The sequence below is a fragment of the Aulonocara stuartgranti genome (assembly GCF_965226115.1).
Source record: "Aulonocara stuartgranti genome assembly, chromosome: 3".
Taxonomy (NCBI): Eukaryota; Metazoa; Chordata; class Actinopteri; order Cichliformes; family Cichlidae; genus Aulonocara; species Aulonocara stuartgranti.
In genome coordinates this window covers 40,282,653-40,306,331 of record NC_138941.1, presented here as the reverse complement: position 1 = coordinate 40,306,331, position 23,679 = coordinate 40,282,653, and the positions used below count along the sequence as shown (strand labels likewise).

The window sequence follows — 23,679 nt, the reverse complement described above, 5'->3', positions numbered from 1 at the left end:
CACAGCTACATTCTCGCCTGAAAATATGTTAAACATTTATTTTGTGACCCAGAAAGAATAATAAGAGTAAAGTTAAAACTAACTAGCTGCCGCCATTGTTGACAACTGCGCTGGGCTTCGCTATGAATTCTGGGACACAGCTTCTTCTTCTTCGGGGTTTAACGGCAGCTGGCATCCTTGTACATGCAGTGCTGCCATCTTCTGTTTCAGTCCGTTATTACACTCTTAAATCCTACTACTCATTCCTGCGTCCTTTGTGACCTTACAAAGCTTCAAACGATGCGTCGACTATTAAATTAGTCGTCGACGATTTTAATAGTCGACATAATCGTGACTAGTCGACTAATCGTGGCAGCCCTATTTCTGCTAAAACTTAATTTGATCTTTTTATAAACTGTCGCTTCACAGTTTATTGTTATTGCACTGGACTGTTTTAGGCAGCACTGCCAACACGTGTCCGAATACACAGTATATAGTCAAACTCAACAACTTGAAAACTTGATGAGATGTTGAGCATCAAACGCGGGACTCTGAATGTTCATAATAAAGGTGACTCTATTTACAGAAGTGACACCAGGTGCTTTATACCATGGTGAAGGGAAAGGGAGCTCCAGGGAAGCCAGGGAAGGGAAACACATCCAAATCAGAAACACGACAAACAAAGCAAGAGAGAACCATGGTTACAGTAACTAAGGTAAATACAACAATCCAGCAAAGCCTACCGCTCAGCTCAGCACCACCCAGGTGGAGAGGACAGCAGGAGAGAGAGAGAGAGGAACAACAACAGCACTGACAGGAAGTCAGAGAGGACTGGAGGACCATGACATCTGTTTCTGCATTAAATTTAAAGACATTAAGATCAAACCGCAAAAATGACAATACAGAATAGCTACAGTGCCGATATGTGTGTGAAGGGTTGTTGGTGGTTACTGTCTGTTCTGCCACAGGTTTATTTTTAATCTACTGAACGGCCTCATTTTCGTCTCGGCCACATGCAAAAGAGGAAATGCAGCCTGTGGTTTGAGACAACAGTTTTGTGTGTAGCAGTGTCTTATTTTAAGCCATCAGTATCCAGCAAACATAAGGTCCTAAAGCACACTGCACTTTATTGTCCTCTTCATACCCCGATGAGGAAAATACTTTATAATATTAACATGTCAGTAAGATGTAAAGTTTTAATGATTGAGACCATGAACATATGCAGAAAGTGTTTAGACTCTGACCTGTAGATCAGACTGTGACAGGAAGGATCACTTCTCAAAATGATGGAAAATATTGTGTAAACATTGTTATTTGTATAACTGCAAGTTCACACAGAGCTGCACTGAAACAAACCCCAATGATCTTTTGTTGTTTTCTTCATTAGCCTGCAGAGTTAAAATGAGGAAGAACATTTACTATAGAAACTGTGCTTTAACTGCTACATTAACTAAAGTAAAATAAAAAAAAATTACACATCTTTACTGTAACAGTGTCAGAGCTGACAGGTGGGGAGGTCCAGACTAGGAAGAAGAAATTAGAAGAAGGAAAGAGATTTAAAAAAAGAAAAAAGAGGAAATGACACAGAAAACAAACAGAACCTGAAAGAGAGCAGAGGGAAGACGGAGGACAGGGCCCAGAGCTGTGATCACATGCACATAATATACAAGGACAAACCACCGTCCACATCAACCCACTGCTCTAAAACACTTCAAAAACTCTGGTGTGAATGTGGTGTCGTCTTATTCTTCTTATCAAACCTCAGTAAGTGTAAAGAGGAACTGGAAGCTTGGTCCAGTTATAAGTCAATAGTCCAGTCAATAGTGGTTTGTTGCAATGCTTTGTGCATTTTCTCAGAATGATTTAACCTGGTCTTCGGAGGTTAAAGTTGCTATGGCAACATGAGTAAAAATAAAGGTAAAAGTCTTTCAGGAATAATTATGATAAGATCCGTCTACAGTCATGTTGTAGGTAATACACCACAGTATCTTCTGATCTATTAGTCTACACATCACTGAATCATTTGGACAGATTAACATTTGTGGAATCACACAGTGTTTAAGTCTCACTTATTTATTTATGTTGACTGCAAAGTGTAAGTTGACACTTTTGTGACCTCAATAGAGATTTTGTGATGACCCACAGGTAAGTCTCTGTGTTCCTGTGATCAGTTATCTGTAACTCAGTTTTCTTCGTTCGTTACCATCAAGGCCTGAAACTATCAGCTTCATACTAAAGGTCACCTTTGTTTGGTACTCTGAGTCCTGCTTTGCATGGGTGGCTGTAGCTCAGGCGGTAGAGCAGATCATCTACTGATCAGAGGGTTGTTGGTTCAATTCCTGGCTTCCCCTAGTCTGCTTATCACATTGGGCAAGATACTAACCCCAAATTGCTCTCCGAGGCATCCATTGGAGTGTGAATGTTCGTCAGAAAGCACCAAGAAAAATGTGCTAGTATGAATGGGTGAATGCACGAGTTGTGTGAAGCACTCAGAAGAGTAAAATAAGTGCTGTATAAGAACCATTTAGCATGTGGGTCTGCTTTTTGAACTGACTCTGGACACAATCACATGATCTTGGTTGGTAACATGTGGTGTTCAACACAAACATCATTATTACAGTGTTTCAATCATTGTTTCACATCAGTTTGTTTTATTTTATTGTGTTTACATGTAGTCAGAGGCTGAGGTCAGTGTGCATCTGCACATACATGTCAAAGCAAGACAAAGAACAGTCTGCAGAATAAATGAGTTCCTGCTTTACTTTGAAATGATAACAGATAATAAATATAACTTTGAATTTATCTATGAATTTAATTGTTCTTTAGTTGGTGAAACATAAAGGTCTTTAGTCTCACTTCAGCCACACACTGAGTCATTTCCTGTGTTTGGGTCTCCACAAAACTTAAAACCAGAATTTAACCACAAGGTGGAAACTTTCACAGGTCTGAGGTCAAAGGAGCCTTTTCACTATATTACTGCATGATGATGTTTCAGCTAAGAGTCGAATAAAATAAAGACATTTTAATGCAGCCTAAAGCAATAATTTAATTTAAAACAATCAAAAGGAGAATTTTTTTTTTTTTTTTTAAAGGCTTTAGTGAAAATACAGGCACCAAAGTAGAAAAGCTGTTTTGGTATATTCACTCTCAGTGACTCCCAGTCTGCAGAAACCTGTCAGGAGACAAATATTAGTGGATATTGCAGCCAAAAAATACCCCAAACGGGCAAAAGAAATATCCTGACATGAAGCAACAGCTTTATATATTACAGAGAAAGGAAACAACACAACACAAGAAACAAGCTTCTATGTTTGCAGTGGACAGGAAATATAAACATATCAACCAACTGCTGCGGTCAAAGCTACAGGAGCTGTTTGAGTTTTGTGTGAAAGGGCAGGAAGCACAGAGAGACCAATCAGGAAAAGCTGTAGAAAAACTCTTGTTGTATCTATATTAAACACAACTTCTCTTTATCTGCAAACTAAAACTGTTTGATTATCTGAGGATCAGAGTGCAGCAGGCTGGATGTGACGATGGGGCACTCTTTGCTCTGCATGATGGGCTTTTTCTGTAAGTACACGTCTGACATTGTTTGAACGGCAGCGATTAATGCAAATGTTTCTGATCTGTGAGAATTAGTGAGTCACTGCTTTAACCTGTTTACCTGAGAGCTGGAACAAAGCAGACTTGTGATTCTTTAAGTGTTTAAATGTTTGATACGCTGCTGCTTTTTGCATCACTTATAGTTACACACTGTGTTACAACAGTTTGGATTTTTATGTTCATTTTATTTTATTGTCAAACAGATTACTGGTTATTACTGTTCATCTTCAATAAAGTCTTAATTTATTTTTGTTTTGATTTTAATCGTTGTATAATGTCTGATGAGGTTTTATTCATTATTTTAGTGCTCAGTACTGTCATCTGTGGAAATGCTGAAGGTAAGAAATGATCTTTTTCTTCCTGTTCATATATGTAGCTGTTATCTCCTATAATGTGCTCAATAATATCCTCCCTGTGTTTACATGTTATCTTCTGCACAGACTCAATGCTTCTATTCAGCCTGTGCAGTTAAACATAAATGGCTTCAGTAAGCGCTCCATGTGGAGACTGTGGCGTTCTTCACAGCTTTTACTGATGTACCATTTGTACCACTTTCAGTCTGTAAAACTGTAACAACAAAGCAGAGCAGGTACATTTAATCTCAGTGTAGATGCACACATGTCACATGACCAATGCAAGATCATAACATTAACAATAAATGGACAAAGCCTGTCAAGTGACGTAAATACAAATACTATGGCGTTATTTTTGTGCCACTATTCTGAGTGCACGTAAAAAAAAATTGAGCGCACGTAAAAAAAAATTGCAGGTGCAAGTGTTGCATTTTGAGGAGAAATTTATTTTGAGCTTACAAAAGCTGAATTTGAGTGAACAAAATTCATTGCTGCGTGCAAAAAACGTATTTCAGTGTTTGCGCTTATCCATATACACACACAATAGCACCCCCTCTCGCTCAGTTTTTTCATTTGCGCTTGCTCGCAATGTGTTGCTTGCGCTCACAACATTCTCTGCTTCGTACGCTCAACTCTCTGTACACCGTTATAAGTGTGCCACAAAACCAACCAATCACAGACTTGGTTTCAAAAATTCTGATTGGCTCTTACGGTCTCCAATCAGCTCGCTAGCTACTGCTGTCCGGACACCGGAAACACTGTCCACTCAGCCTCGCTTCTTGCAGATAGAGGGATTTTTGATTTACTCTGCAGCTAAAGAAGAGATGGCAGAATCAAACAATGGCTCCAATAATACTACACCACAGTATCAGGTGAGTTTAATTTTTTTTGTGTGAATTTAGTAATTTGCTGTCCTTTCTGTTTAATATGCTGTGAAATTGTAGTTACAGATGCAGCTGTAGAGTTTAAGCTAGCCTTATGGGTAATTACCAGCGTAGTTGTCTTACTGAGGCAGTGTATCCTAATCATGTTTTTTAGGGTAATGGTGCAGTTGAGTCAGCAGTAAGAAATCTGGTGTCTTTGCTGCTTAACAACATATCCACAAATCCTTCAGGGAGGCCAACAGAGAGTGGGCAGCCGGAGCCTAGAAATCTGACTATCCAGCAAGAGATGACAAGGTTTTTGCTTTTTTTGTGTGTTTTTTTTATTTTAACTTTTTGCAATCTTTTCTGTTAAAGTTATTTGGTTTGTGGATTTATCAACATTGATTTTTAAATTAAAATGTGCTATTAAGGACTGATGTCATATTTAATAACTTTATTAAACAATAACCCTTATGTTATGCAACACTGCATTTTTTAAACTCATGCATTTTCATCCCACAGATCATTTCCAGGATATTTCAAATCACACTTGAGCCGTGGTAAAAAGAGATGTTTAACATCTACTAAGCAGCTTGTTAAGGCAGGCAGTAAGACCACAGGCCTCAGTTTTTATTTGCTGTCAAAAAACACATCCTACACACCTTTGCCAGCTGAGGAGCTTGAACTCCTACAAGCTGGCATGGGGAGACAAACAGTGTCTCTTCCAGAAGATGGTGACCATGCAGAGGTAAGTTTGTGTAGTCAGTATTAAAATCAGTCATTGGCAGACGCATTTAGCCTGAATCATATGCCACAGTCCATTTAGTGTTCCATTCTGCTTAACGGTGTTTTTAACTAAGATTTCTAGACTTCTGGAAGAAACCTTTCCAAAAATGGAATATCTTTGTGGAGGATGGCTCTTACATAAGGCAACAGGTTTGTTGTTAATTCAGTTTTTATGTATTTTTTTGGCATTCTTGCGTGCTCATACTGCATTATGATTATGTAGTTGATACTTTTGCTGCTTGATTGTTTATGCTATTTTTCTGTCAATAAAGGTGGCAGTGGTCGACGAAAGCTCACTGTAATTCCACCTGTCAAAACACTGAAAGCTGTGTCAGGAGGTGGCAAATCCACTTTTTACATAGTACCTCTTCAGGAAACATTAGACACATCTCCTCTACCTCCCGACTCACAGCACTTTTCAAAGATGCCAAAGAAGATATGTTACCAGTGTAATGAAGTTATGCCTCTGCAGATGCTTGCAGTACACATCAATACGTGCAAAGGAAAATTCTCTCCTGATGAGACTGATGATGAGGTGAGACAATTTTGATGAAATCAAAATGAGCAATTTTGATTAAATAATATAGTATCACAATTACTGTTTTTTGATTCAGCAGGAATCGGAGTTATGCATTGTGAAAAGCAAATGCAAGGTAAACCTAGCACATTACTAAAAACCATAGTAACTACAATGAATTTTGTATCGGTAATGATCTTTTTCCCACTATGCCTAACATGTACCCATTTTTGGAATTGTAGGTTATTTGTCCAATATGCACTAAGGATTTTCCTGAAGATGAGATCACAGTCCATGCGAGTCTGTGTGGGGATAGGTAATCTTTTTTCAGCCGTTTATGAAAAAATGTTAATCAGTAACAGTCCACGCAAACATATGTATTTTTATTTTATTTTTTTTTAAACTTTGTTTTGTCATCAGCTTTCAATGCATGGTGCCTGAAGAAAATGACCAAACTACAGGGACACCAGCTCAAACTTCAGTATGCACAACAGACAGGTACTTTTTGCTCTATTATAATTCATATACACACTATTATGCAGAACCATTTGTTAAAATTATGTGTAAGATCTTTTACACAATACCTGGGTTTAATTTCATATAAAACATTTTATGATCACACTACTTTAAATTATTGTTAAAGGTTGTTGCACAGAACATGCTGCAATAATTTCTAATCACGTTTAATGTGGTAGCCTCTTTTAATCTAAAGATGATTATTTTTCTTTGAGAGCTTAGGATGTTTTCTACCCTGTTTTTGTTAAGCGTGGAAGATGTATTGCGTTGCCTTGAACAACAAGTCGACACCACAACAGAATTTAAGTTGTGTGTGGACAGAGAAGACCTTCCAGACAGAGGCATTCTCCAGTGGCAGAGAAAAAAAGCTGCATCTCCCACCAGTGTTCTTAGGGTGGTTTTCATTGGAGAGGCAGGCGTGGATACAGGAGCACTTAGGAAAGAGTTTTTGAGTGGTGAGTTGCCTATTACCTGTTTTGTCCTAGTGTGAATAAATAATGGATAACTTAAAAATGCGGATATTTTTTGTATGAAAGACATGATTTCAGGTATTGAAAGCAGATTCTTTGAAGGACTTGAGAACAAGGGCAAAAACCCCAAGTATTCTCTGACCGATCTTGATAATGAAAACTTCAGGTTGGTTACATACGAGCTTTGTGTATTACATTTAATACGCATCCGATATTTTTGTAAATGTTACCTGAAAATGAATTATAATCATTTGTCTACACAGAACTGTTGGTGAAATAATTGCAGTCAGCCTCGCCCAAGGAGGCCCATCTCCTGCCTTTTTCAAAGAATGGTGCTACAATTTCCTCTGCTCAGGAGAGGTTGATTTCAGCTGTCTGTCTAAGGAGGATGTTGCAGATGTGGAATCTTCCCTGCTCATCCGCAAAGTGAGCACCTGGTTTAGCTCTGGCACATGATATATTATGAGTATGGTGTTTTTAAACACTTTTAACCTTCTGTATTTCCTCTTTCACATTATACATTTCCAGGTTGAAGATGCAGCAGACATACAGTCTCTGATGATGTGGGCTGATGAAATTGTCAGCTGTGGATACACAAACCAGATAAAGATGGATAGTAAGGAAAGCATGATCCGGTAAGGGAGAAAAAATCAGAGAGATCATTAACCCCCCCCCCCCAACTAGTTTTTCATTTTGTTTTTTTGTTTTTTTATTTTTATTTTTAAGTGCTATTGTCTTACACTCTACAACAAGACTGATTCCAATGCTACAGCAGCTCCGAAAGGGCATGGAACTGTATGGTCTTGTGAACCTGATGGCTGTAAATCCTGAAGCTTGCCACAGTTTGTTTGTTCCTGGGAAAATCCTCAAAGTAAGTATTAACATAGCAGCTTCAGTCTGATCCAAACACAGTCCACTTATCTGTACTGTAGTTATCCTGTATTTATTTATTAGTTTTGAATGAACAATATATCTATAATATAATCTACTTTATTTCCTTATTTACAGCCAGATGCTGATTTCATTATGATGAGCTGCCAACCACATTTCAGTGAAAAAGGGACATCTAGGGAGAGAACTGAGAGGAAGATCATAAATTTTTTGCAAGATTTCTTGCAGGAGATTGAAGTATCAGGTACTATATAGTATTAGCTGTATATACCTATAGTATTGTATATATACCGTATGCATCTGTTAAATATTTTTGCTTTAACATGCAGGGCACTAGAAAGTATTCTTAGTTGTTAATTTAAAACATTGTAATCCAGATTGCTTTTTATTTAGAAAAGACTTCAGAAACATTTTCAAACATCACAGATGGAAACACAGGCGGTGCAGGTGGTGAAAAATCAGAGTCTCTTGCTGTCCACCATGTGCTCCAGTGGATGACCGGCCAGTCCCATGTTCCCATCCTTCCTGATGAAAAGAGACATTTCAAAATAACATGCAAGTTTGACCATGAATGTAAGGAGCGGCTGGGAGATCACTCCATTTGTTACCCAGTTGTGAGTGCATGCACTTGTACTGTGACTTTTCCAGTGCAGCATCTGGACACTTACACAGTGTTTAAAACCATAATGAGTGCAGCAGTTAAATATGGTGGTGGATTCCACAGAGTTTAACACATTGTTGTCTTGTAATTTGGAAACTAAATGAGTAAAAATGTTTGTAAACATTAGCTGTTAAGATGTTCGTAGCCGTTTCATGAAAATGACAAGACTTCAAAACTTTGTGTAGGGTCCTACGTTGATAGATAATAAGCAAGTGCTTTGTTTGCTTGTCTACTTGTAATCTGAATGTTTTAGCAAAGAAATCCAGTATTTGAGAACTTAAAAGAACGTTGACTTTCACGTCCATGTTAAGTGTCACTGTTGGTTTGACACCTGTAGCAAGAATTGTATGTACAGGTCACGACCGTGTGACTCAGAATGTTCCAAGGGATTAATAGTTCTCTGAAGCCCCTCCAGGGTTTCCTCATCCAGTGGGCATTCAACTTCAGGAACCACAACTGTGCTGTTAGATTCTTCTTGCAGTACAGCACTCTCCCAGTCAATGCCTGGATCCCGAAGCTCCTTCAAATCCACAAACATATATAATGGTCATTATTCCAGAATAGGTACTTTTGGGAGGAATGTTATTTTGTGTAAGCGTTTTTTCCATTAAAATACAACAATTTAAAAAGAATGCCTTTGTTTTCATGTTCTTCTTACTGTAATTTAGATTAGTGGTAATTGATAAGCAAGAATGTATAAAATCACCAGAAGCATCTCCCAGATGTGCTGCAAGTGTTTTAATTTGTTAATTTCAGAAGAGCAGAGTTAACTGCTAACTAAAATTTTGAAATTCAACATTTAAATAAAAAAAATAAAAAAAAATCAGATTATGAGCTGGTACCTCAAGTCTCTCGCCCTCGTCCAGCTCTTGTAGATGTCCCATACACCAGAGCTGTTCAGGAGTGAGACCACCTTCTGTCCTGAGGGGATGATTATTCCATCCTCCAACAAAGGTGACAAGATCTGCTCGGAGTCGAGGGACAAAGATGTAGTGGACACCAAAAAGATGAATGACATCTGAAATGTCAAGCAGGCCATCCTCCTCGAGTGAGTGAAGAATATCATGGTACTTGCTAGTGACTGCAATCCAGACATCACGCCAAAGTCGTTCTACTCTGTAAATACATTTGAATTTGGATTTCAGGTATTTCATGCTTCAAATCAATATCAGAACTGCTACAACAATCTACCCATGCAGTCAATAATAATATAAAAAACATCAAAAGACTAACCTCTGATTGTGGACACTCTTTCCAGATATGAAACTCGCTCTCCCTGTTCCTCTTGTGGCAAACATGAAATGTGCAATGTCCAGGTTTTCTACTCCTTGATCTGCCCTAACCCTATGATAAAAATACATTTTTAAGGAATTTTTAAAGTTTTCTTTAATGATACTTGTTGCTAGCATATAAATCAAATCAGGGCATAAAACCTTGATGGCAAGCCGTGAAGCTGGGCTGATCTCAGGAAAAATGAGAATGCAGTTTTTGCCCTGTTGTTAGTTGCTGCATCCAAGTACAGGACCTGCAGTAAAAACAAATGGAAAATTAAAGATCTGGTTTCAGATCATGTATAGTTTTTCAGTTAATAATGCAGTTTCATAATAAGTGTTCAAGGAATATTGTACGGTTCTATGTTCATAACCATAATTCAAAGCTTGAGTAGTCTATACATCAATATTGGTAGTACTTATCAAAAAATGAAAATGGCCTTTTAGTTTAACCTTTTTTGGTAAAGAACTGATTAGAAATTTAAAAAAATAATAATTGCAAATCGTCCACTATGTTGGCTTGCTGAATAATTGATGTTCATAAAAAAACAACCTAATAAAGCTCTCATTTCAAAACTACCAAATATTCTACATAACAGTTACACTTTTACCTTCCTTGAGTAGCCATCCACTCCACCAAAGATCACAACATTGTACCTGTTTCAGAGGGAAAACAATCTCACTAAGGCTTGATTTGCAGAACATGTAAGACATTGAAAATAAATTTTTCAGTATGCACACTTGCCACTGACTTAAACTGGACACTTGTCAGGTGTGCTGAAAATAATACCAACATTTTTATATGTTTATAAGTTCAATGAGACTAAATATTTTAGTTCTCTTGTCATGATTTTTTTTAAGTTTTCTGGAGCACTTAACATATTATGTGTTGATAGGCTTGTTATCATGGAAAATATCGATATACAAAGTGTAAATAATTGCTCAAGAAAATTTACAATTAACAATATTGCTGGTTTTGTTACACATCCTGTATTCCTTTTACTTAATATTACTCTATCAAGTGCTTTTTAAAATATTATAAATACACTGAAAGACCTATCAGATAAGGTTGATTAAAGCAGATTTAAAGTATAACGTGCATCTTTCTGCCCAACTTGTGTTAGAGCTATATAAGTGGGTATTTTACCTTATTAGCTTGTGATTTGTGTCTATGTGGACCAGGGAGAGAGGGCCTCGCACCGAGTAGCTTCTTCGCACAACACAGCCTAGTTCTGTGATCCGTTTGAAGATCCCTACAGCATCAACTCGATGCATGGAGGCCATCATTCTCCACCACTGAACACGGAGACCCATAGAAACCAAATGTCCTTGAACCATTCGATAGCCAGCATTTGGCATCTGATTTTTGATAGCCGATATGATGTTGTCCAGCTCTTGGTCATTCATTGTGCTGTATGTTCCTCTCACAGACAAGTCAAATTCTTGCATCCTCCTGTAGATTGTTCTTCTTGAAACACCAAGACATTTAGCAATGCAGCTGACTGGCAGCTGAATGTCCAACAAATTCTTGAGTCTTTCTCTCTCTAGTACGATTTTGGGGTGGCCAGGTCCCAGACCAACTTCTGTTTCCAGTTCAATAATGGCCACAGAGCTGATGTTAATTTCACACTGAACCAGATGATGAACGTTTTGTAGAGCCTCTGTAATCTCTGACAGACCGCCTATTTGCTGAGAGAAAGATTCAAACAGAACAAGCTCATGACGAGTCAAGAACTCCAAATAATCCAGATTTAGTGGTTGTTGGTTTAAAGCAGCTTCCAGTTTAGAGAGGAGTCTATGCATCATTTGCTGTCTCAGTATGTCCTGTTAAAAGCAGCAAGGAACATGGACAAGTACAATGAAATGATGTATCTCAGACAAAAATAAACAACCCATAAAACAAACTACATGAGGTACATCATTTTTCAAGTTTGCATAGTTTGCAAATTAGCTAACGTCAGTTATCAAGCGAATAATAATTAACAAAATGATTTTATATTACTTACATGTGGCCGGGACATGCTCTTTTCGTGCTGCTATTCAGTATTCGACGACATAAAAGAGAGCTACTCAAGTATAATTTGGAAAAATTAGTCAGTTGGCATGGTTGTATGATGCAACTACATTCTACTACACCAACAATAGTCTTAAAAAATAATATATTTTAAAATAAAATGATTAAAGATATTATCCGCAAATTGGGGTTTAAGAGATTTTAGCTGGATTTAGCTACATTTCGGACAGTGTTTCCGGAAAGCAGTAGCTAGCCAGCTGATTGGAGACCGTAAGAGCCAATCAGAATTTTTGAAACCAAGTCTGTGATTGGTTGGTTTTGTGGCACACTTATAACGGTGTACAGAGAGTTGAGCGTACGAAGCAGAGAATGTTGTTGTGAGCGCAAGCAACACATTGCGAGCAAGCGCAAATGAAAAAACTGAGCGAGAGGGGGTGCTATTGTGTGTGTATATGGATAAGCGCAAACACTGAAATACGTTTTTTGCACGCAGCAATGAATTTTGTTCACTCAAATTCAGCTTTTGTAAGCTCAAAATAAATTTCTCCTCAAAATGCAACACTTGCACCTGCAATTTTTTTTTACGTGCGCTCAATTTTTTTTTACGTGCACTCAGAATAGTGGCACAAAAATAACGCCATAAAATACCACATACTGACATGTTTTATGCTAACAGGCAAAACAAAGCACTAACAGTTAGCTTACAGTAGTAATGTAACAAACTTCACAGACCCACAAGAAGGACAGAGCACTAATATGTAGAAACAATCCATCATCTGCCCAAAATTATACTTTATCCCATCTCAAGAGCAGCAGATGCAGAACTATCACAGACACGGAGCTCTAGCCATTACTTGGCACTTCCTCCATTTAACCACTAGATGGCGGACTTTGACATGAGCAGACCAGGAAGAAGCAGATGAATAAATGTGACCCGTCATATAACAAAGTTGAAACAAACTATATTTCAGGAATAATCTGAGGGGCAAAATATTGTATATGATACAGCTCACACTCCACTGCATTTATTGGTTAAAATATTAAAAGATCATATCAAGAGTGCAACCATGTGAGCAGATGTTTCACTCAGCCGATACACAAACGTTATATTTACTAGAGTTTGTTGCCTTGAAACTGACTGATTTCCTTTTCATGAGTATTTATCTGTCCATCCTCACACATCACAGTTATGATTCACAAGATGCTGATGAACTGGAGGATCAATCTAATTTATTACAGCACAGCGTGATGAGTTTAGGGTAAATGCAGGTAACTCTAATCTGAAAACAGACAGGTCAGTCAGTTCAAGTTCTGCCTGAAGACTTTAATCAGTCTTATTATGAATTTTTACTCTCAGTTATTTATAGTGTCATGGTGTGCTGTCTGCCTCAGTGTCCTCTTGAAAAAAACCTCTAAACGTTGTTAAAGACTTCACATACAAGAGTAATAAGTAAAACAAACTGGACAAAGTGCCATCGATATAGATTTATTCATTTATGACTGTCATGGTTTCATCATTTTAGTCTGAGTGCTTCTTCCCCATCTTTGTTTAGTTTTTTTAAAAATTATTTCCTCTTTAATTTAAAGGTTTGTTTTCTTTCCTACTTTGTGTTATTTTTCTTCCTCTTTTATGATTTTCCTGTTTGTTTTTAACTGTTTCTCATTCCCAGTCATGTTTAAATAGTCCTGCTGTGTCTTGTCAGTCTTTGTCAGAGCATCTGTGAACACTCACGTGTGTTCATCTCTTAGTTGTTTCTATTGACAGTTTATTTATTTCTAGTTTTACGTTTTGATTCTTTATATGTTTCCATTTTTAGACTATTTAGGTATTAAAGTTCAGCTTTATTTAAGTTATTTTGCTTCCTGCATTTGAGTTCACACCTCTGCACTCCACTCATTGTTACAGAGACACATATTTACAAGTCTGTGGACTCTACTGGAAGAATGGACACAAAATACTTTTTCTCTAATTTGGTGTTTCTATGATAGTAGCTTAGTTTGGAGATTTTACTGTAGCAAAGTCATGTGTATATATATTAACCCTCGTGTGCATTTTATTATCTCTGTGTGTGATCAGGTTTGTAAATATGTCGAAACATCTGTGTGCACAGATATTATCAGCTGGAAAGTCTTAAAGTTTTGCATAAAGCACTTAAAATACAGACATGTGGTCAAGTTTCAGCTCACCTGCTCTCTTTGTTGTCTGTTTTATTACTTGTGACCTTTGCTGCACTTCTGCTGTGACAGATCCACAGATGAGTGTGGAAGGTTTTCTGTAATCGAGGGTTCATTAACCCTGAGCTCAGACTCACAGGCTCAGGCTTTCTGTCACACTCAGAACAAACCACCAGGTGGCGTATTACTCAGCCAGGCTCACCTGCTCTTCACCTTGTAATTGAGTCTCAGTTACAGTAGGAAATAAAACCAGCTGGAACATCTGTGTGGCAGATGTGGTGTTCTCCTTCTTCCACTAAAAGGACCACAATAATAGACTCATATTTGTCTAAGTTACAGAACTTAAAGTCAAGGCCACTCTGACAGCAGACAGCACAACCACACCAGCAGGGGGCAGTGTGACACTGACCTGTGATGTGAATTACTCTGTTCAGAAAAACCTCATCTGAAAATGAGATCATCTCTTTTAGCTCTAAGAGTGCAATCTCTGTCTCTGATGGAGGCATCTACACCTGCAGAGGAAGGAGAAGAAACACGAATTTAGTCACAACTAAAAGCGATTCAGTCATTATTCAGGAAACTGATGAGTTTAAAAAATTTTGAGAGTTGAAAAACGTCTTCTCCAAATTGTAATGGAAGTCAATATTCACTAATCACCAGCACTTAAACCACTAAATCTGTCAAATTATTAATTATTAGGCTCAGTACATTGTTTCACCTTTGTTCAGTCTTCAGATCACTTACAGACACAGAGGAGTTCATGGTGCTGTTTTGTCTTTTTAGAGTGATTTAAAAAACAGTTTGTGCTCCTTTCCTGGTTACTGAACCTTTACTCTTAGTTTTTCTTTGCCAGTTTTGACTTTGGTGCCACATAAAAACTTTGTATTTCACATTTTATGAACTAATAATCAGTTTATGAGAGCAGAGCAGCCTCCAGCTTTGACTCCATCACTGGAGGTTTAACAACATTGTTAGGAAACAACAGCTAACTGATGACTCATTGATTATATGTTCATAAATGTATAAATATGGAAATGTAAAGATGTCGAAATAAGTAAACTGTTGAATATAAAGATCCGTTAATTACCTGATTTAATTTATTTATTTAAAAGAAAGAACTTTTTGATTTTCAAGTCCAATTATCAGTGTGCTAATGATATATTTTTGTTTGAACAGCTCTGCCTAAGCCCACTGTGACACTGCAGCCATCTTGGCCTCAGATATACAGCGGTGAGACAGTCACTGTCAGATGTGAGATTCAGGGAGGTGAAGGAGCTCAGTGGACGTATGAATGGAGTCCAGCCAAGTTAAACACATCTCCAACATCCAGTGAATACACAATCAGCAGTGTTAGTGAGTCTGATGGTGGAGGATACAGCTGTCGGGCCACAAGAGGCTCCTCCTGGACAGAGTGGAGTGATGTCATCACACTGAATGTAAAATGTAAGTTGGAGATATTTCACTCACACTATGTTTTTTTAATTTATATTGTAACACACCGAAGGCTTTTTTGTTTATTTGTTGTTTATTATCAAAAGTAGCAAAAATGGCTTTGATAAAAATTAACAGTAAAGACTCAAAGTTAAACATCTGAAGTATGAAAAAGGTTTTGTTATATTGTCATATGTTATAATATTTTTATATTTTTAATGTTGAATTTCTTATCTATAAAATAGTGTAGAAGACATTTCTTACTTCTTAAATTACTGTTTGTAATTATGCTATTAAATAGTGGCAATTATAACATAAGTAATTCTTTGGATATACATTTTTAAACAAAGTAAAACAAATTAAAATGTGTCTCTGTGCTGAGACCTGGTGGAACTCAAAAAGGTTTTAATTCTTTCAGCTGACTGAAAGCTCTCACCACCTGCAACAGTCACAGGCAGCTTCCTGCAGGAACCTGGTCACAGCAGAGGTCTTGCATCTATTTGAACCCTTTTATATGCCAACACCTCACTGCTGATATTTATGGCAGCTCTGAACTATAATTATTTATGGTGGATCTGTCTCCTCCTGTGCTTGTTTATCATCCCCTCAAGCTAAACAAGGATTTTATTTCCACCCTTTTCTTTGGAATCATATAAAGATTTGACAGCATTCTAACTCTTGGGGATTTTAATGTTTGCTGCCCATCAAACTCCTATAAAACACCCTTCCAACAGATGACATGAGTTTTACAGTCTATTTAAAAGTTTTGCTAGACTGCTGTGATAACATAAAATCATGGTTGGCAATTCATTTTTTTGAATGTAAACGATCAAAAAGATTGTATTATTTGAACCTTCAGACCCTCGTTTTGCTCTTAAGTGTAACCTTGTTCCTCTGAAAAAGTTCAGAACTCTCTTTGAAAAAAATCTGCAGGTGATCTTTGATGACAGTTTCTCATTTGAGAAATAAATAAATTGTGTTGTAAAAGGGTTCGGGCATTTGCAAAAATGACGTTCGTTATGTCATCTGCTCACTTTAAGAAAGTAATTCCTGCATTTATTTCATCCATTCTTGTGTAATATGCTTTATTTTGGTAGCAGCCAGGCTATAATGATTATTTAATTGTTTGTTTTTAAGTCTCTGAATGGATTCACTCCCTCGTAGCTCTCTGATCTTTTAAATAAACAAACTCCAAACAGAACTCTAAGGTCAGCTGAAAAGTTGCTTCTATTTGTTCCTGGAAGCAGACTAAAACACAGGCTAAGACTAAGACTGGGCCTTTGTGATTGTTTTGCCTGAACTTTGGCACAGTCTGCTCTTCAAATTACTCTTTGATTACCAAATAAATAGTGTGCAGAAAAAAAATACAATTCCCAAGGGGCCTCCCTCAACTGGACACATTTGACATAAAAGACTCAGCTCCTCCTTCAGATATCAGTGGGCTGGTTCAATTTCAGGAGTGTGGGTGCAGAGGCAGTGGGACAGCTAAGCCTGAGCCAGAGGTTTGATCTGTTTGTCTTGCCAGCAGGTTAGCAGATAAGTGATTTAGCATATATATGTACAAAGGGTCTGACTGCACCAACTAACTGCATGTTGGCTAAAAAACACACAAACACATTGTTTTCTGTTAGAAGTGAAGTAAGTTGACTAATAGTAGGAAAGCTTTTCATGCAGACTTCCTCTGAGTTTAATTTCCACCTGTCTCACTTTTCTTTTTTGAAAAACAGACCTTACTTCTAACAGACCCATCCTACAGTCTCTTTGTCCTCAATATTTTGTGGTGATAGGTTAATAATTTTTATCACTTTTCTTCCTCTTACGGTGCCCCTGCCTAGATTACTGCAACAGTCTAAGCAAACAATCAGCTGAATGACTGCAGACCAAACAGATTTAAGCTGCCAGGCTTTGAGCTCAAACATATCACATAGGATCCCAGCACTCCCATTTTTCATACTGGCTCCCAGCTTCACGCTGATTTTAACCTCAAAGTAAATGTAAAGCAGAAAAATCTGTGAGTTTTGGAGTATAAATAAAATATAACTTTACAAAGTAAATTCTAATACATTTTATATTAAAATATTGTGTTACAGTGTGAAAGCTATAAATTGTTTTATTGTGACTTTGTTTTGATTTTCAGACTTCAAACTGTCTGTGAATCATTTGCTTTGCATTCACTCTACTCTTACGTTATAAACAGCAGAGTTTTCATGTTTCTCTTCTAACTGGATCATTCTTATGTGAACAGTTCCCAGTAAGCCCACTGTGACCCTGCAGCCATCCTGGACTCAGATATACAGCGGTGAGACAGTCACTGTCAGATGTGAGATTCATGGAGGTGAAGGAGCTCAGTGGACGTATGAATGGAGACAAGGCCAAGTAAACATAGGTTCAGCATCCAGTGAATACAGAATCAGCAGCGCTGCTGAGTCTGACAATGAAGGATACAGCTGCCGGGGTAGAAGAAGCTTTTCCTGGACAGAGTGGAGTGACATCATCGCATTCAGAGTATTATGTAAGTTGGACACGTTTCACACATTTTAATTTATACTGCACAATGTTTCATCCAAAAACACAACAAAATTCTTTGTATTGCGACAACACAACAGGTTTTGTTTTTAATTTTGTGTGATTATTTGGATATATTGGAGGTTTAACAGCATTGTTTGCAAACAACAGCTAACTTACAGCTCATAGGTTACATGTTCATAAATGTATAAATAAATGCAAATATGTAGAAATAAATAAACAGTCAAATATAAAGATCAGTAAATTACCTGGTTTAATTTATTTAATAAAAACAAAACATTTTATTGTTGATTTTCAAGTCAAATTATCAGTCTGCTAATGATATCTTTTTATTTGAACAGCTCCTCCTAAGCCCACTGTGACCCTGCAGCCACCTTGGCCTCAGATATACAGCGGTGTGATATACAGCGGTGAGACAGTCACTGTCAGATGTGAGATTCAGGGAGGTGAAGGAGCTCAGTGGACGTACGAATGGAGTCCAGCCAAGTTAAACACACCTCCAACATCCAATGAATACACAATCATCAGAGCTACTGAGTCTGACAGTGGAGAATACAGCTGCCGGGGTAGACGAGGTTCTTTCTGGACAGTGTGGAGTGACGTCATTACATTGACTGTCTTATGTAAGTTGAACATATTTCTCTCATTTTAATTTCAAAAACAAAACAAAATAATTTCATCAGTACTGTGGGTTTCTGGGGTATTTGTTAACACAGTGGAGTGACATCATCACACTGACTGTGTCATGTAAGTTGGGCATATTTCACCTTTTAAAAAAAAAAAAAATTATATTGCACAACGTTGGATGCAAAAACAAGAAAATATCACGTCTTTCAATAAAACTGCAGGCTTTCTTCTCATTTTAGTATCAAAAGTAGCGTAAAACAAGTTTTAAAGTGTGGTATCGCAAGAAATTAGTTGGTTAAATATATGAGTATGCATAATAGTTATTATTCATAGATACCTACATCCTAAGTTCCTGTTATTCATCTGAAAGAAAAAGAATGAGTGTGTCGTTACAATGGTAATGCCAGGAGAGGCAGTAGTGGTTCTGTGTTACATTAATGTTGTAAGAAAGTGGAAGAAGAGTGTGTCCTGTAGGAGGCAGTAGAAAATGGATACTCATGTTCTGTACATGCACTGAAAAGAAGGTTCAGTAAACCAGTGTCAACGATACTTCATTGTTAGTCTCAGTTATTTTATTTCTATTTTTTGAAGATGCAACATAAAGTTTTACATAAAATCCACAGCAATCACTCACAGTGAAACTGTTATGATACGGCTGTGTGGCAGGGAGGATGTAGGACACAAACGCAAAACAATCATCAGAGCAATGAACTTAAAAGGCTGCTTTATTGCAGCGGTATAATTTTCACGAAAAGAAAAAAACTTGCAAAAACAAAATAAAACAAAAAACTGGGAACTAAAAACAAAAACACTGGGAAACCTGTAAACTAGTGACACTGATCTCAGGGAGCACGGAAACACGCAGCATGGTGAGGGGACGACGTGACACTGACAGAGAGAAACACGGGTCTGAAATACACTGAGTGAAACGAGGGAATGAGACACATGAGGGGAGAACAGTCGAGACCAGGGTGAAGCAAAACTAGAAACAGTGACAAAGGACAAGAGTAAAACAGCAAGTATAACACAGACACGGACGAGACACTGAACATAGGGAACACGGAGCACAGAGACCAGAGAAACAAAAGACACGACTAGGGTGGGTTTTGATGATCTATTTTCCGATTAAAATCGATTCTAGCTTCAATAACGTGATATTTATTCAATAAAATCCTGAATCGATTTTCTAAATATAAATGTATTTTGCCCGAAACGCCAGAATCTCAGGTTAAACTACAAGATTTCAACAGCCACCAACCAGCTAAAACAGTAAATGAGAGCAGGCACCTGCTGTTATGCTCCCACCTTTGATAAAGTCTCACAAGTGTCAGCTTTGTTTTTATAGATATAAAAATATGGATATGTACTGATAAGTGATCAGAATTATAATATTTCTGACTGTCTGAGGCAAAATTTCCCACATTCAAATCGAATCGACTTCTAGAAATCAGTGACGATACCCAACCCTGGACATGACTGACTGGGGAACAAGAAAATACAGTGTCCCCTCGTTTATGTCGGGAGTTAAATTCTAAAAGTAATCCACGATAGGTGAAATCTGCGAAGTAGCCAACTTTATTTTTTACAATTATTATAGATGTTTTAAGGCTGTTAAACCCCTCACTACACACTTTATTCACTTTTCTCAGACAGGCACGAACATTTTCACAGTTTTCTCTCTTGTTTAAACTCTCAAAGTTCAAACCTTCTAGAAAAATAAGTCCAAAATTAAAGAATGAAACCAAAGGCACCCGCGGTTGCCTTTGACGGTGCAACACGTTTTGTCGCCAGTGTTGTGTTTGTTGGGGAGAAAACTTACAAACATACAGTGCAGCACTTCAGAGTCACACTGCTAGCGATCAAAGATTTATGTAAATTTGACAAGCTGAACGCATTCTGCACTGGACAGCAGCGGTCCTTTATCGCAGGCTTTCTTTCACATTGAGAGTAAGATCCTCCTCCTCTCTCCCTGATGCTCGCTGATCGCTATGGTAACACGTAAATATTTCTTTCAAAATAAGAGACAAAACTACAAAAAGATAAAAATAAAGTACATGAAAATATATCAATCACCATAACGCTGAATCAGTGAGAGCCCTGTGCTTGTTTCTCTGCAACGAGCCGGTCCCACCTGGGCATAATGGGGGACAGTGACACCTGAAGTGTGTTGCTTTTGCTCAGTCTGTGCCGCAATTTTGTTTTGGAAGCTGTAACTGCAGAAAACTCCGCTTCACACAGTTATGATGTCGGAAATGGCAACAGGGTTTTTAGTGCTGTTGTAGAAATCTCGGGGTATTCTCGGGCGACACCGGCAAAGCTCATAGTTTACTCATAACAGCCAGGAAAAGATCCAGGGAAACCGAGCTAACAATAAAAACTCTGAAAACCATAAATTTCACACTCCAGCCTCAACTCTCGCTGCCCGGTACCAAATGACTCGAGGCCGCGAAAGATGAATTGCATTGTAGCGAGGGAGAGACCACTGTAATACAAAATCAAAACATTGGTTCACAGACCCAGGACTGTGACAGAAGCATGTGGAGTTGAAAGACATATTCAGTAAATTTCATTTAAAAAAATGAAACCCAAATGTAATGATCCCAGTTTATTCAGCTCAGTTGTTGTACATGTGGATTTTTCACCAGTTTTCAGCAGAGTGGAAGCAGGCAGTGGTTTAACCCACTTTTGTTTAACCCAGTTTTCTCCTGTTTTGTGGACAGCCAGGGAGGTCTGGCATTGCATCTTCCTTTTCTTGATCAGGGAAGTTTTACCCTGTGTTTTGTTTCTAGGAAGGGGGAGAGTTTTTGTTTGTTATTTTGGCCTTGGAGAGCCTGATGCTTTTAGCTTCCTGGCTCAGCTGTGTTTATTGCGAGTCTTTTCCTTTTTTTTCAGCTTTGTAAAAATAAACCTCGTCAATTCAGCAGCAGCTGTGTGGTTTTTGCGTGCGTTACACACTTTTCCCGTGTTGTTTTGCGTTTCTGTTTTGAGGGGCGTAACAGTCGTTAAATTCTTTCTACATGGTGTTCCTAATGTGAGTGAATAATCCAGCTGTTAGCACAGCCAGTTTACAACATAGGACACATATTAAACAGGTCAATACTGATAGATAGATAGATAGATAGATAGATAGATAGATAGATAGATAGATAGATAGATAGATAGATAGATAGATAGATAGATAGATAGATAGATAGATAGATAGATAGATAGATAGATAGATAGATACTTTATTGATCCACAAAGCAAATTGTGTTAGAGCAGCATGATAAAAACTGAAAATAGGGCCTTACACTATGAGACGGCGCAGGAACTTTTATATTTACAACAGTGAAAAAGAAAAGTAAAAATTACATTTGTTAAAAACAGTTAAAGTAAAACTGATATTGTGTATAATATGTTAGGGATTTTATACCTGACAGGAAAGTAAGGTCTCAGGTTATTCAGAAGAATAACAGCCCACCGACAACTCTGGATTATATGCTCATAAATATGCAAATGTAAAGATGTAGAAATAAGTAAATAGTGCGATGTTTGAGTATAAAACTTCTTTTTTTACAATGTACAATCTGAGAGACTGAAGTTGTTTACATGATATTGTGTGTTGATGTTCAGTCGCACAGATTTGTGCACACCTGGTTGTTTCCAGTCACTTTGCTGGTAGATTCTTAATATCAGCAAATTAGGTTTAAGGTTTAATCTGATTTTTTTTTATTACCTTTTTATTGTTGATTTTCAGTCAAATTGTCACTGGGGTGAAAAAAACGTTATTACCCCTAACAAGAGCAATAAAACCAGGAAAGCGTCAATGATCGTTTTATATTTCTATAAGTCTGATGATGGGATATTTTCTCTTTGAACAGCTCCTCCTAAGCCCACTGTGACCCTGCAGCCATCCTACACTCAGATATATGGAGGAGAAATATACAAAGATACCTCAGTCACTGTCAGATGTGAGATTCATGGAGGGGAAAGAGCTCAGTGGACATATGAATGGAGAGGAGGCCAGAAAAACATACATGAAACATCCAGTGTATATACAATCAGCAGAGTTACTGAGTCTGATGGTGGAGGATACAGCTGTCGGGGCAGAAGAAGCTCTTCCTGGACAGAGTGGAGTGACAGCACCTCATTGAGAGTAATAGGTAAGTTGGACATATTTCAAATATTTTAATTTGTACTGAACAATGTTTCATCAACTCAACCAAACGTTTTGTATTTCAACAGCACTGTAGGTTTATTTTGTGTTTAGGATCAAAAGTAGTTTAAAATATCTTTTAGTGTCATTATAAAGATATTTAATAATCACTCAGTGAAACATCTGGAAAATATTTTGTTAGTTTGATGAAAGAATTCAGTCCAAATGTAATAATCCCAATCTCTCCCATCTTGACCTCATGGCTGCACATGTGGAGTTTATCACTGCAGATCAGTTACTTCCTTTGTTTTTAGCATTTTTACATTAATTCCTCGACGTTTCAGGTTTGGCTACAATATAACCTCATTTTATGTCACGGTTCGCTTGAGGACTCACACGCAGGACTCAGAGGCACAGTCAGTATTTATTACAGTTCCACCAGGTGTATATACAAACAGTGCAGGGGATAGTGCTATATACTAAGCGGTGACATGGAAAGGGCTCTGGGGAAATCCAGGTAGGGAAAAGACACTTGCTCCTCTTCTGGCTCTCTCTCCAAACACTCACACAAAAGGGAATCCACTCGGGGAATGCAGCGTCGGGTCCAGGGGATCTATGTACAGAAGGAAACACACGTTAGACGTTTTGCACAGGGCAGCAAAAGAGAACTTGCTCAGAGCCGGGCTGCACTGACGCGAGTCACACACAATGATCCAGCGATGAGTAGAAGCCACTCCCTGGCTTAAATGCTGGCTGCGCTGATGAGGCCCAGGTGTTTCCTCTTCAGAGGGGGCGTGGGCCGAGGGCGTGAACCCACCATGAGTTCCGCCCTGGCGAGAGAGCGAGAGAGAGAACACTACT

At 37.9% G+C, this 23,679-nt stretch overlaps 4 protein-coding genes across 7 annotated transcripts in view; 3 read left to right on the top strand and 1 right to left on the bottom strand.

The window, feature by feature from the left end:
• The first annotated feature begins 3,468 nt into the window (after positions 1-3,468).
• Positions 3,469-23,679, top strand: part of LOC309703223 (basement membrane-specific heparan sulfate proteoglycan core protein-like) — a 176,628-nt gene continuing 156,417 nt past the window's right edge. Inside the window, exons 1-5 of the mRNA XM_082527940.1 lie at positions 3,469-3,549; positions 3,888-3,920; positions 15,276-15,542; positions 18,398-18,679; positions 22,544-22,825. Coding sequence (XP_082384066.1) covers positions 3,513-3,549; positions 3,888-3,920; positions 15,276-15,542; positions 18,398-18,679; positions 22,544-22,825 — 901 coding nt within the window. The 5' untranslated portion in view covers positions 3,469-3,512. The remainder of the gene's footprint in view (positions 3,550-3,887; positions 3,921-15,275; positions 15,543-18,397; positions 18,680-22,543; positions 22,826-23,679) is intronic.
• On the top strand, positions 4,283-5,967 carry LOC309698243 (uncharacterized protein; the record flags this gene model as incomplete). The annotated part of the gene is made up of 6 exons (XM_082520561.1): positions 4,283-4,807; positions 4,974-5,113; positions 5,321-5,546; positions 5,659-5,734; positions 5,857-5,914; positions 5,958-5,967. The coding sequence occupies exons 1-6, from the start codon at positions 4,760-4,762 to the stop codon at positions 5,965-5,967; spliced, it is 558 nt and encodes a 185-aa protein (XP_082376687.1). The 5' UTR covers positions 4,283-4,759.
• On the top strand, positions 5,924-8,713 carry LOC309703228 (G2/M phase-specific E3 ubiquitin-protein ligase-like). Of its 4 annotated transcripts, none has more exons than XM_082527950.1 (11): positions 5,924-6,119; positions 6,199-6,237; positions 6,344-6,417; positions 6,522-6,599; positions 6,867-7,072; positions 7,154-7,253; positions 7,351-7,513; positions 7,616-7,722; positions 7,841-7,958; positions 8,096-8,222; positions 8,372-8,713. In XM_082527950.1, exons 1-11 carry the CDS (start codon positions 6,009-6,011, stop codon positions 8,707-8,709), a joined length of 1,461 nt encoding a protein of 486 aa, XP_082384076.1. In that variant the 5' UTR covers positions 5,924-6,008; the 3' UTR covers positions 8,710-8,713. The 4 variants fall into 4 exon arrangements, with proteins under 4 accessions (XP_082384076.1, XP_082384077.1, XP_082384074.1 ...); XM_082527951.1 differs by having other exon boundaries at positions 5,925-6,119; positions 7,814-7,958; positions 8,405-8,713; XM_082527948.1 differs by having other exon boundaries at positions 5,926-6,119; positions 7,814-7,958.
• On the bottom strand, positions 8,953-12,237 carry LOC309703230 (uncharacterized protein; the record flags this gene model as incomplete). The annotated part of the gene is made up of 7 exons (XM_082527953.1): positions 11,917-12,237; positions 11,058-11,734; positions 10,522-10,567; positions 10,073-10,164; positions 9,873-9,983; positions 9,482-9,755; positions 8,953-9,159 (listed from the first exon to the last, which is right to left on the bottom strand). Exons 1-7 carry the CDS (start codon positions 11,929-11,931, stop codon positions 8,953-8,955), a joined length of 1,422 nt encoding a protein of 473 aa, XP_082384079.1. The 5' UTR covers positions 11,932-12,237.